The following is a 12,541-nucleotide window of genomic DNA, read 5'->3' on the forward strand; positions in this document are numbered from 1 at the left end:
TTGTCGCAAAAACCCTTCGAGGCATATTAATAAAACAAAAGCTCTAAGACATTAATATCAGAATATCAACGACGATCCCCTTATAGAGTCTATTCTTTGCGGCCTCTAAATAGATGATACAAGAAGATCTTGTCTTCCGAACAAGGTAATGGACAGGATAATTATGCGCAACGATGTGCAACAATAGCGGCGCGAGCTTACCGCTCGGTCTATGGCATAATAAGCGCCGGCGTATTTTGATCAGAAGGCAACAAGTAGCAGGGCGTGCGAGGCGGGGAGGACGGAGGGTCGCGGCCCGTGCTTGCGCGCGCGCCGGGCACGCGCCCCACCGCTCGCCGCGCCGCCGCGCGCGCGCTACTTAGCGTCGGGGGTGCGCGCCGCCTCCGCCAATCCACCGGCAACCTCCGCGCTGCACGCACACGTGCTCTCACGAGACTCACTACGAAAAGAATCACACACGCGATGCCTATGGCGGCGATTCACACTTACCAAAATCTCGGCGTAAACCAGAAGCTTACGCAACTGCAGACGGTCGCACCGAGGAGGCTGGCACCTGCACCTGTAGATCCCGCTCGATGCAAGAAGAAGTCATCTTATCTTCATCAGCCCTACCCTTCCCAGCCCGCATCAGTGGCTAGGAGAAACGCCCGGGAACGGAACAGAGTCAAGCAAGTCAACAACGGATTCGCTGCGCTGCGTCAACATATTCCATCAGCTGTTTCAGCCGCCCTCGCTGGAGGCAGAGGGGCGTCACGGAAATTGAGTAAAGTTGACACGTTGAGGCTGGCTGTCGAATACATCAAAAGTTTGAAGCGATTGTTAGAAGAAAGTGAAGAAGGATGCTCCGACATGCAGATTGGTTTGGGTCTTGCAAGCAGTGGCGCGCACACGCCGCCGTCGTCCGAGGAGTCGCGGTCGCCGGCTCCGTCGCTGGTGTCGGAGAGCTCGGCGGGCCCGAACTGTCACGACGCCTACGACTCCTACGAACCCATGAGCCCTGAAGATGAAGAGTTGCTTGATGTCATATCGTGGTGGCAACAACAGTGACAAGAGGTGAGTTTTTATCTCATACTGCTTCCTATACCTACCTACTAAAGTTTATTATAAAGTTAAATAGTCGTTATCAACAGCATTTTATGAATGAATCCTTAAAATATGTTTACATAAATTTCAGAGCTTTGATAATATCCTTATCATAGATGTTTACATTTGTCGCGACGTGTGCTGATAAAACATGATTCAAACTTAAAAGAGCACTTTACAAAGTTAAGAATTCCTACTTGGTCAACAATTACAACTGTTTAAATTACATTAAGTATACCTTTAAATTTTTTGAAACGACGAATATAACATACTCGGAGGATTCTTTGAGGGTAAAAATTTACTCACGAAGTTCGAATAAGAATTATCTAACTTGTTTCCAAAAATTGCAAAAGAAAAAGAATCAGGTAGGTACCTTGCCTATTTCAATTCGTTTTAGGGATTGTTTTTTTTTTTCGCGATCCGTTAGCCACGGTTACCTACTGGATCGACCCTGCTTCTTTTATGTTGCACAATTTAAAAGATCTATGCTCTTCGTCCTTTGGGCAAAAAAAGTAAACACGTATACTTCCTATTATGTCTGCGCATTGAACCGTCGGATAGACTTTATCTATGTGTAGGTGGGGCTCATTGTTAAATTAGGACGGCACAAAGGAACCGTCCTTGACAATGGCGAATCTTGAAATATGTCGCTTTATAAAAGCTTAGCAGCTAGGTAGACGTTTTTTATTGTCGTAGTTAAAATTTATAATCGGTAAGTTTGGTTTCTCATAATAAGCTGAGCCCGCATTTTACCATGTTTACTTTAAAGTCCTACAGCAATTACATCTAATAATCTTGTGGTCTTACCCCGCATGCAGTAAGAAAATTAATCGTAAAAAGTGTTCTATTCTAATAATAAGGTGGTCTGACGAGACTGGGCTAATTTCGCTCAAGTGGAGGCAGGTTTCTAATAGTTTTTTATTCCTTTTTAATATGTCGCATCCGGTCATCTATATATACAAAAACTATTGAACCATATGGCAATCTTTCGATTAGCGGACTAAGGAACAGTAGCGCCATGTTCCAAATTAGTAAATTTGATGGGCAAAAAACCTGTTCGGCCGTTTCGCCTTGCTGACTATTAATCTGTAGAGCCGGAAGACGAAATCTCAGGAGGAAATAGAAGGGCGGTGAGCATAGCACACGTGTTACAATATTTGCTAAGCTCTGAGCAAACATCTGTTGATACCAGTTTAGTATTCATGGGAATTATGTTCGCGGCATGTGACGCGGGTTTACTAAACGCTATAGAAACGTTATCAAAGTTCTAAGACTAGGTATGATATATTGCTTACATAAATAAAAGTTTTTGGAATTTCAACTTTTTGTCAATGAATTAAATTTGGCGTTCCTGTTGCGGGAGTTTATCCGCCAGTGGGATAAGCAGGATTGATCAGTCACATATATTAACCTGTTTTTATTTGTTCCCAGGAACCGTGCATTACGGTGATCAAAGTATGGCCATTGAGCGGCCCGGTGATTGTGAAAAAACGAGTATTCGCTTGAAGAGCGACCCGAGCGCCGAGCGCAAGGGACGCCGAGAGAACCTCTAATTAAGCGCAATCAGTATATTCCTAATGAGAGGGGATAATGGTGGACTATAACGACCCCATCGATGCATTCCGCCGAGCGACGCGCGCGCCGACGCCGACTACGTTTCATGCTCCGTGAAATGTACCGCCAAGACTGAACCAATCATTTGTTCCACATGAAGCATTTAGTTGTATATAAGTGATCGCTGTGCCTTAGTTTAACCTTAAATAATTACCTAATTTACTTCCAGTAAGACCTAGTTTTTAGTTATTATTGTTATCTAGTCATTATGTATAAGCATAATTTTATGACAGGCATCTCCTTCGGGAGCATGTATTTTTTTTAAATAGCTACTGCTGTAGATATGTTGCGAAAAAGACATTAAGAAAACAACACGTTTTCTTATTTTATTGTGAGACAAAGACTTCTCGTATATATAAATTTAGTACCCTAAGACAGATTCCTAATATTTTAAGTTTTACGCTAAAGTATAATTTTGTTTATAGTTAAACAGAATATGCCAGTTACTTACCTATGCAGGTAGTTTCTGTAAGAAAATAAAGCATAATACTTATACTATATTTTACTTAAACATCCCAAATAATACCCTGAAAACAAACAGGTCTAAATAGACCAGCATACCCACAGACCAATGCTACTGCATCTAACAAGCAGGTCATACTAAAATTCAGAGAGGTCAAGATAGTAATGTATGCATTTATAGATGATATCCATGTGGGTCACAACAAAACACCTGACACTCCTAGCGTAGCCTAGCCCAGATTTTACGCAGAAAATGAAACACTAATGTAGGAACGTAAAATCTTCTTGAATTTTATGGCTAGAACTCCTCCCATCAAAAGGAATTTATAAAAAATAATGGGTGGCCGTTCTGCGAGCAATACAACGCTAGAGTAACTAAAGATAAGTTCGCTGCGATTTCGATAGTCCAGTTTAAATGCATGTATTAACCAAAATTCATTATATATGTAGCACACCTGTGGACTTAGATTGTGCTCTCTAAATTGCTGTAAATTTAGCTTGGTCTGCTATTATTGAGAAACATATTGAAACTGAGCTTAAAATGCACAGCAACGCAGAAGCTATCAAGTGTGCTTGTATTGCTCGACGTAAATATAGATTTGGTTTAATATTTATGGCAAAAAATTGCCAAACCGCGACTTTTCCAAAAATTCTGCCGAGACTCATCATCAGAACAAAGTTTGAAACAACTTTGTTCTGATGACAAGCAATTAAATCTATCGAGAACGCTTTGAAGAGCTTCTGATTGTATGTAGCAATCAAAAGCGTACGACTCCATACTTCTAAGTCGCTAGTCGCTAAATGTTCATAGCCGCGCGAGATAGGAAAGTCACGCTGTCTGTTAGTCATCAGTTAAATGATAATAAATTACAACATGAAAGGGAAAATTACTTCGAATTAACAAAAAAGTAGTAAAACACTTAAATTAAGTATGTCTACATGTATGTATTTATAGCTATACTAGCTTTTGCCTGCGGCGTCGCTCGCGTTAGAAAGAGACAAAAAGTAGCCTATGTCACTCTCCATCCCTTCAACTATCTCCACTTAAAAAATCACGACAATTCGTTGCTCCGTTTTGCCGTGAAGGACGGACAAACAAACAAACACTTTCCCATTTATAATATTAGTATGGATATGTAGAAGAACTGCCACTTGTACGAGTATAAGACTGCATGTGGCACGTTGCAGTTCGAAGAGGTGCAATGCAGTCCCAGCAAAAATAGGCTCAAATACACGAGCATTAAGCACAAGCAAGGTTAAAAAATTAAAATAACAAAAGGTACTTTTTCTACACGTGCCTCAGCTCAAATTACATTTAGCAAAAGAAAGAATAACATACGCGAATCCAAAAATGGGGAGACCTAAACACACTCGCTGCTGCATTTAATTTGAAAAAGACAATCCATAAAGCAAGGCGATCACGTTCAGGGCCCGCCCATGGAAATCAAATTGCAATAGTAATTTTTGATAATGGAGGGGAAGCTTGTGCCATTATGGGTGGATATTTCCGTCGATTAATTGTTCCAAGTTGCTGCTGCTCTATGGAACAAGCCAGACTAGACGCGGCGGAAGGACGTCTGCACACCTGTGGACATTTGCGAACGTTTTGTCGGTCGCCGTTCGTCATTAATTCCCTTTATATTAATTGTCGGTTACTATGCGTTGCATCCGTTGGCAACGAAATTGCGTCTCATTATGTTGTCTGTACAGCTACTTGTAACTGGTTGCTTTGTTTTACTATTTGCTATCAACTAGGTAATAAGACCTAGATGCGATTAGGCCGATCGCCAGGAATAGCATGAAAATGAGACTGTGTCCGACCGTCACAGCGGCAAGCCGATGAATAATTAATTTGTATGAATTAATAAATACATTACTGGGGCAGTATACCCCGTTAATGTAATTGATTACCTATTATACATATGTAAATCTATTTATATTCTTCAAATTGCATATGTTTTTGGAATAATAGTATCAAATTTAAGCACTTAATTTCCTCCTCTTCTCATATTAATAGTCCTTTTTATGCAACATTAAACTAGACCTTTATTATAAATTTAATAACTACATTAAAAAAACGTTAAGTAAGTTGTATATTTTATGAAGTATATATTATTGCTAATCTATTTTATATTTCATGTATTTACATGTAATTTTAATTAAAATTACTGTCGTGTTGGTAGGTATAGGTATACTCGTACAGTTTTTATTTACTATTAAGTGTAGTCATTACAACAGCCTTTAAAATTTAACGACAAACATACACGTAACATATTACCTATATGCTGGTCCCAAAACAGGCTTACTCGCACTTGAACTTGTTCAATATTCAAAAATAGCATCGTCTGTGTTTGCGCAAGGATCTGGGTCACACGCTCATTGGCAGCAACTTTACACTCGCGGCCAAGGACGAGACTTGGGGCTGTAATGTTTGGTTACGCTGAATTGGGCGGTCAAGTTTCATGCAGGCATTGAAGTTTGTGGCACGAGTAAAGTTTTACGGCTTTAAAGTAATCAGGACATTGCTTCTGGATTTCTTGCCATTTTAGATTGTACATTTATTTGTTACATTTAATTTTTACAATATTTCAAAGTTCATCAGCCTAAGGAAACAATTTCAAAAATGTTGCACATACACAGGCTAGGCAACTCAAAGCATCCTGCGACTAATTTAATCATGTCACATAATTTATAGACTTACTAGACTGATTCCAAACTGAAAATCGATTATTGAAAATAATATTCAAATTATAGGATGTGTACTTAAATTAAAAATCAACTACTTTCTGAAAATCCCATAAAAATCTATTCATAATAACCCCAGTTTTATGCTTCCCAGTGAATGTCAAATAAGTTTCAATAAAAGTGCGTTTTTCCTGAACAATGAAGCTTGAAGGGGCAGCTGAAACGCGTGGGTCGCGTCAGTCGCGTGCCGCGTAAACGCACGAGCGGCGCCGACCGCGCACGAGTGGCGGTGCCGCCGCGGCGCGGCGCGAGCGCTGACAACCTGCGCACAACCACCTGGAACTGACTGATCTGAATTTGGAGAGTTCCGCGGTTTTTGCAATCGAAAATTATTAAGCTGAAACATAGATTGACCTTGTATAGTTTTTCGTCTTTTATATAGGTAATGTTTTATCCGTACTAATATTATAAAAGTGTGTCTGTCTGTTTGTTTGTCCGTCTTTCACGACAAAATGAAACGACGAATGGACGTGATTTCTTAAGTGGAGATAGTTGAATGGATGGAGAGTGACATAAGAAAAAAGATTGAAGTTTGTATGGGGCATTCCGCAATTTTCGAATTTAATGCGAGCGAAGCCGCGGGCAAAAGCTAGTTACCTAAATATTTTATTAACTTCTTAAGTAGGTACTTCATAGAAAAACATAAACAAGCAGAAACCACACTAACATAAGAAACAAATAAAACCAAAAAAGACAACACACATTATATTGAATACAGATAACAAGGATTTGGAAATAAATATAAAGAGTGATATTTTCTGCTTATAGGAAAAAACCTCCATTACGGGTTAATATATTGTGGGATTTTTTTTAATTACCGGCGCCCGTGAGAGTAATGATTGGCCCTGTTCTCATTACTTCGTGGACAATGAGTCTATATGAGCATTTTAAATGTTCGAAATGAGGCCATCCCACAAGGAAAATGGGTTGCTCTATTCATCGACTGTTGAATTAATTAAGCAGGCCGGCAATATCATAAATTGTCAACGCGGTAAGGTTCATTAATGGCCTATAATGAATTGGACCTTGGTAGCTACCTGCTACCTGAAATATCTGGCATACCGTCTCCGAAATACTTTGGAAATAACAATTACGTCTCGAAGATACGCGACACGGTGGGCTGGGACACCCCTTTAAACTACTTATTTAATTGTACGACCGATCTCTATGACAGTTTCCTGGATTCTTCGGAGTCATTAAGAAGGGGTTTAAAGTAAAAACAATACAGCATCACATACAGTCGTACCATACCTATTAAATGAAATGGGATTTTAAAGAACAAAGATTACAGAATCACATACAATCGTACCGTATACCTACTTACAGTCATATAGCTGTGCATAAACATCTTACTAGGAGTATCTTTGTACTTATTGTTAACCGTCTTAATTGTAGTATAAAGCTTAATTTATTTATTATTTATTTAAAGTGCATGACTCTTGGATGACCAGTATAGACCTAAAATAAATAATGTATATAATATATACCTATTATTTGGTTTCTGTCTCTATAAAGCTCTGAATACTTATCATACAAGATTAGCTCATATTTGAGACTCATATTATTTTTGTTGTCACAATATTAAAACAGCCAAATTATATTATTGTATGTCCGATTTAACTTCCCGTTTAATATTTTAGCTGCACGGTAAATTATTTGCCTAATTTATTCACTAAAAGAGATAAAAGTTACATTCCTATCAAAACCCTTGATACAAAAATAGAGGATTATTTCCAGTAAAGATCGTAAATGCAAGTTTAGGAATGACAATTAAGTTTGTAATTTAACATTCTCTGAAATAATAATGGTTAACTACGCTAGTGCACGCAAAAACAGATGATACTTAAGTACACGATAGTAATAAATATTTACAAAAACTCAATAAAAACATTAAACACAGGATGAAATTAATTAATTTACATTATTATCCAAGTAGGTTTCCAAGTTTATGCACTAAAGAATATATAGAAAAACAAGAAATTCCCTTTCCACGCCATATTCTGAGCAGCATCGGCACCAGTCAAAGCGATGTCCTGTCGTGCTATTCAAATAATTAGGCCCGATACCGCCACTGGCTCCGATCGAATTAAACCACATAAAAATCGTCGTCGCTCCGCTCGCCACAAAAACGTGCGCCACCGCCATCAGTGATATATCGAGCCTCCGCAAGCTACCATCATTTATACTTGTTCCAATAAAGCCTTATACAACTCTTCAATGTAACCACGTTTTGAAATTATCACACGCTTGTCGAGGAATGCGCGGAAAACGCTACCAACACGATTACGTCCTTACACTCTCAATTTTGATGATTTCTCAAAAAGGACTTGATCAAAAATGGAAACTGTATTTTTTCTGATCGCAACACAATGTCGGGCACTGACCTAGCCAGGTGTCGGGAGACAGTAAATATTATGACTTATCTATAAACGGAAGAAATTACGTTACGGACGTTGTCAGTCACACAACATAGAACTGACCTCTCATAATACGTTCCAGATTATATTTGACTTCAATATATTCTTCGAGGAGCTTAGCTTTATCGGCGCGTTTGAGTTGGACAGCTGTCGAGTTTCGATAGTGATATCGAAAGATGATTTGGTTATTATGTAAGTCGACAGAACCAAGTGATTGAGAGATGAGTTAATAAGCTTAGAACGTTTATACATTCATACTAGGTCTACGTATAGTGCCATGATTTGACTATATTTTATTTATTTTCTGAACTATGAAACTTTTAAAAATGGTTTTGGGAATTTTTATCTAAACAGTTGTCGATACGTTATCGGAAATAATAAAATTACTTACTTACATACTTTACCTATACCAAATTAAAACCAGTAAGTCAATTTATTACGTACCTACCTATCGGTAAAAAATACATTTTGATTGCAAATTCAGCAGGTTAACTACCTACACTACTTTTTAGGGTTCCGTACCTCAAAGAGGAAAAACGGAACCCTTATAGGATCACTCGTGTGTCTGTCTGTCCCTCTGTTACAGCCGATTTCTCCGAAACTACTGGACCGATTTACTTGAAATTTGGTACACATATGTAAACCTGTGGCCCAAAGACGGACATGTAATTTAATTAAATGAAATTTAATCATAGGGGTCACTTTTGGGGGGTAAACTTGAAAATTAAAAATGAAAGTTATTAAAACTATATTGTGTTATATATCAAATGAAAGAGCATTTTATGAGCATTTGAAATATATTTTTTTTTTTAATTTTGAATTTTTGTACTTTAGGAGTAATTTAAGAAAATAGACAAAAAATGACCATTCCCCCCCTCTTATCTCCGAAACTACTTAGCGTAAAATTTTCAAAAAAATACACGAGATAGCCCTCTACCTGTAGATTACAGGAAAACCTATTAGAAATCTACAGTCAAGCGTAAGTCGGACTTACGAGAAAAAAACTCAAATTAAGATTTTCACTCACTGACGCTGCAAGCAGTTACTAAACGTCTTAAAATTTTGTAAGCGTGATGGACAGGTAGAAAGAAATTCATTTCTGTCTTTTTCTTTTTAGAAATTGTTCAATTTTTTTTTTTCATTTGCCAAAATGACTTAAGTTCCTACTAAAAAGGAGGCGCTTAAGACCGTTTGTAAGTGGACTGAGCAAAATTTTGTTCAAATCGGTCCAAAAAAAGGTCTCTGTTGACGAAAATATAGAATTTGTGGCAACGACAGCCCAAATCTGAAGTCCATTTTGCTCTATCTCTTATCGTTTCCGAGATATATACGTAAAGTCTTGTAAGTGCGATAAAGTTAACTTTGCCATCACAGTCGTTCAGGCGCTCATGAGTTCTTTGTATGGAAAAGTCGAAAACCGACTCGCACTTGACCAATGTTCATAGAACGTGTTGTGGTTTTTTACGCGGGTCCGCGACTGACGACGTTCGAATGTTTTGTTCGGAAATGTTTGAGGGTGGTTTCTTTGAAACGTCGCCGGTGGCGGGTGGTTCGACGGGCGAAGGTCACACGCCGCACGTGACGGTCTGTATTCGTTTTGTACAATAGCAACGGACGGCGGGTGGCGTCTTGATATGGAAAATGACTGACTTCACTAAAGATAATGATGAACTCATTGAGGTAATACTAGAGAGGACACTGCGAGCAAAACGTTTGCGCTACAAACATAAGTCCATTGGACTTATGTTTCTGCCTGCACACAAATAAAATGTAAAAATGCCTTCCTGCGCAACAAGATGCTGTTTAAGCCATACGAGAAAATCGAATAAAACTGACGTGTCGACGTGTCGTGACGTCTCGGTTAGTATACACGCTATGTTAATCGATCTTTATTTAAGTAATTATTTCAATGAAGGGACGCGCTCCTCAAACGCGAAGCTATCGCTGCCATTTTGTTGAACGAAATCATAGATTAATCGCATCATAATCGCACAGACTTGACATGTAGGTAATGAAGTATAGTAATTGTGATTATATTCTGTTTGTAATATATAAAAGAGAAATGTTAAATTTATTTCACGTTATACTTATGAATACTACACAGTTCTAACACGAGTTGTAATCGATATTTTCATACAATAATAACCTATGATTTTCTTCAAGGGCAATTAAAGTAGGTATATGAAAAAAATCAATAATGTATTTTTGTTTCACTTAGTAGAACTTAAACATAGCACAATGTATGATAGTGCTAAAATTAAACTACTTACCCCCTTATTCATAAACGTTCACTAAAGTTATCAAGCCGATAAAGTTCGTTTGTCCCTTTCTATCACACCAATACGCCGAAAAGGGACAAACGAACTTTATCGGCTTGATAACTTTAGTGTGCGTTTATGAATAAGGGGGTTAGTATTTTACAAAAAGTATAAAAAAACCGGCCAAGTGCGAGTCGGACTCGCCCACCGAGGGTTCCGTACAAACTTTCAATGGTTAAAATAACCATACTACTCATACTCATATTCATTTATTCATTCAACGCCATTTTACACCTCAAGATTTGATTTAAAAAAATAATATTCATACAACAATAATACTTAGAAAATAAATAGACAGAAGATTGAAATTACAAAAAGTTAGGCAATATTCACATAAAAAATGCACAAAAATATTTTTCTAATTAGGTAATAAAAAAATTGTCATAAGTGTAGAACGGGTGCTCGACCAGCCAATTTTTAAGCGATAGGTACTTAAAGTTCGACACACTAGGCGCTTCAACCACATATTGCGGCAATTTATTATAGACGGCAGGGTCCATCACATGTGTTAATTTGACCGTAAATTGGATTTCGCCAATTTACGGTCGATACCTACTAACTTTCCGGAATTTCGAATGTTGTACTTGGAACACATGTTCTTAGTTTTGTCACAGAATATATGTATAATAGTACAAGTACAGAAGGCTCACTCCTTTGATGTTCACAAAATAACGCTATTCTAAATTCTTACCTACATTAACAAACGGACCGCACGCGAGCAGCCAACATTGAATTTTTCCCCTCACTAGCACAGTATAAGGATATATCAGTAGTTAATCTCCGGCAGCGGCGGCGCGGTCGTTACTACTGCGCAAGGTCACGCAGGGTTGTACATGTACAACGTTACTATAATCGACTTCGTACAATGTAAGTTGTTGTAAATCTAATAGGTACTATTAACTGTAAGTAGGTTTTAGTATAACAATACCACGTCATGACACCACATTAGTCAGTATTGAAGACACAAAAAATCATTATAAATATATTACTCTCATACGCGCAATAGTAGATTGTGTAACAATAATTGCAAAAGCGTTAATTTAAGTGTTCATTTTATATGTTTTCTCTAGAATACACCCAATCCATCACAATAAAAAAAAGATTCGTTTGAACTAGAAACGTAGGTACCTACTGTCCTACTCGTATTAGTAACTGTGTATGGCGCTATGCTAGTACCAACGCTCTTTCTACCTTTTTATCTAATAAAGATTCAAGTACGTATTTGTTTCTTAAATACTGACGAAATCATATTTACATAAAATGTTTGAATAGATGTTTGCACAATATTTAAGTAGGTACCAAACTTTCGAGCTAGATAGATCGCAGCATCTACCTAAATGTCGTTACAGATAAATCCTTATTGATTTTAATGTGTCATTCTAGCTTTAAATCTCACTTTTACGCCATTTACGTAAGCAATAATGTACCTAACACTGCAAATATATAACAACCACTTACTTTTCTGGGTGTCTAGGAATTCTAAAGAATGACATTTCCGCATTTTGAGAACTTTCCATACACCCATAAACACTACAGTAACGAAAATATGTCTTCGGTGCTGACGTCATTTTCTCCCGAACTCAACACGTCAACACAGCGCGCAAACGCGGCCCCGACTGTCCAGCCCAATAATCACCAGTTTCGCATGTTTTCGCCGCATGCGAGGGGAGGGAGGGGGACACACCGCGCGGCGTGAAGTTTGTAAGAAGAGTTATTACTGGTTTTATACTGTGTCACTAGCTCGGAAACACGTGTTTTGTCCTTTAATACCAGCGGGTAAAAACGCATTTTATCCACTAGTGCTTTAAAATTGATAAAAGTAGGTGAATCTAGTAATAAAGATCATTTACCACCTGTGGAACTACTGGAAGCAGTGATAAAAGAAAATCTTGCAGTACAAAA

The 12,541-nt window shown here is 38.1% G+C and overlaps 1 protein-coding gene across 1 annotated transcript; it reads left to right on the top strand.

The window, feature by feature from the left end:
* The first annotated feature begins 398 nt into the window (after nt 1–398).
* LOC125228955 (achaete-scute complex protein T3-like) lies at nt 399–3,160 on the top strand. The gene is made up of 2 exons (XM_048133690.1): nt 399–1,053; nt 2,515–3,160. The coding sequence occupies exon 1, from the start codon at nt 463–465 to the stop codon at nt 1,045–1,047; it is 585 nt and encodes a 194-aa protein (XP_047989647.1). The 5' UTR covers nt 399–462; the 3' UTR covers nt 1,048–1,053; nt 2,515–3,160.
* The last annotated feature ends 9,381 nt before the right edge of the window (nt 3,161–12,541 follow it).

Source organism: Leguminivora glycinivorella, chromosome 8 (genome assembly GCF_023078275.1).
Source record: "Leguminivora glycinivorella isolate SPB_JAAS2020 chromosome 8, LegGlyc_1.1, whole genome shotgun sequence".
Lineage (NCBI taxonomy): Eukaryota > Metazoa > Arthropoda > Insecta > Lepidoptera > Tortricidae > Leguminivora > Leguminivora glycinivorella.

What these genes read in the sequence shown, in the direction of transcription:
- LOC125228955 (XM_048133690.1), top strand. Translation starts at nt 463, where the DNA reads ATGCCTATGGCGGCGATTCACACTTACCAAAATCTCGGCGTAAACCAG.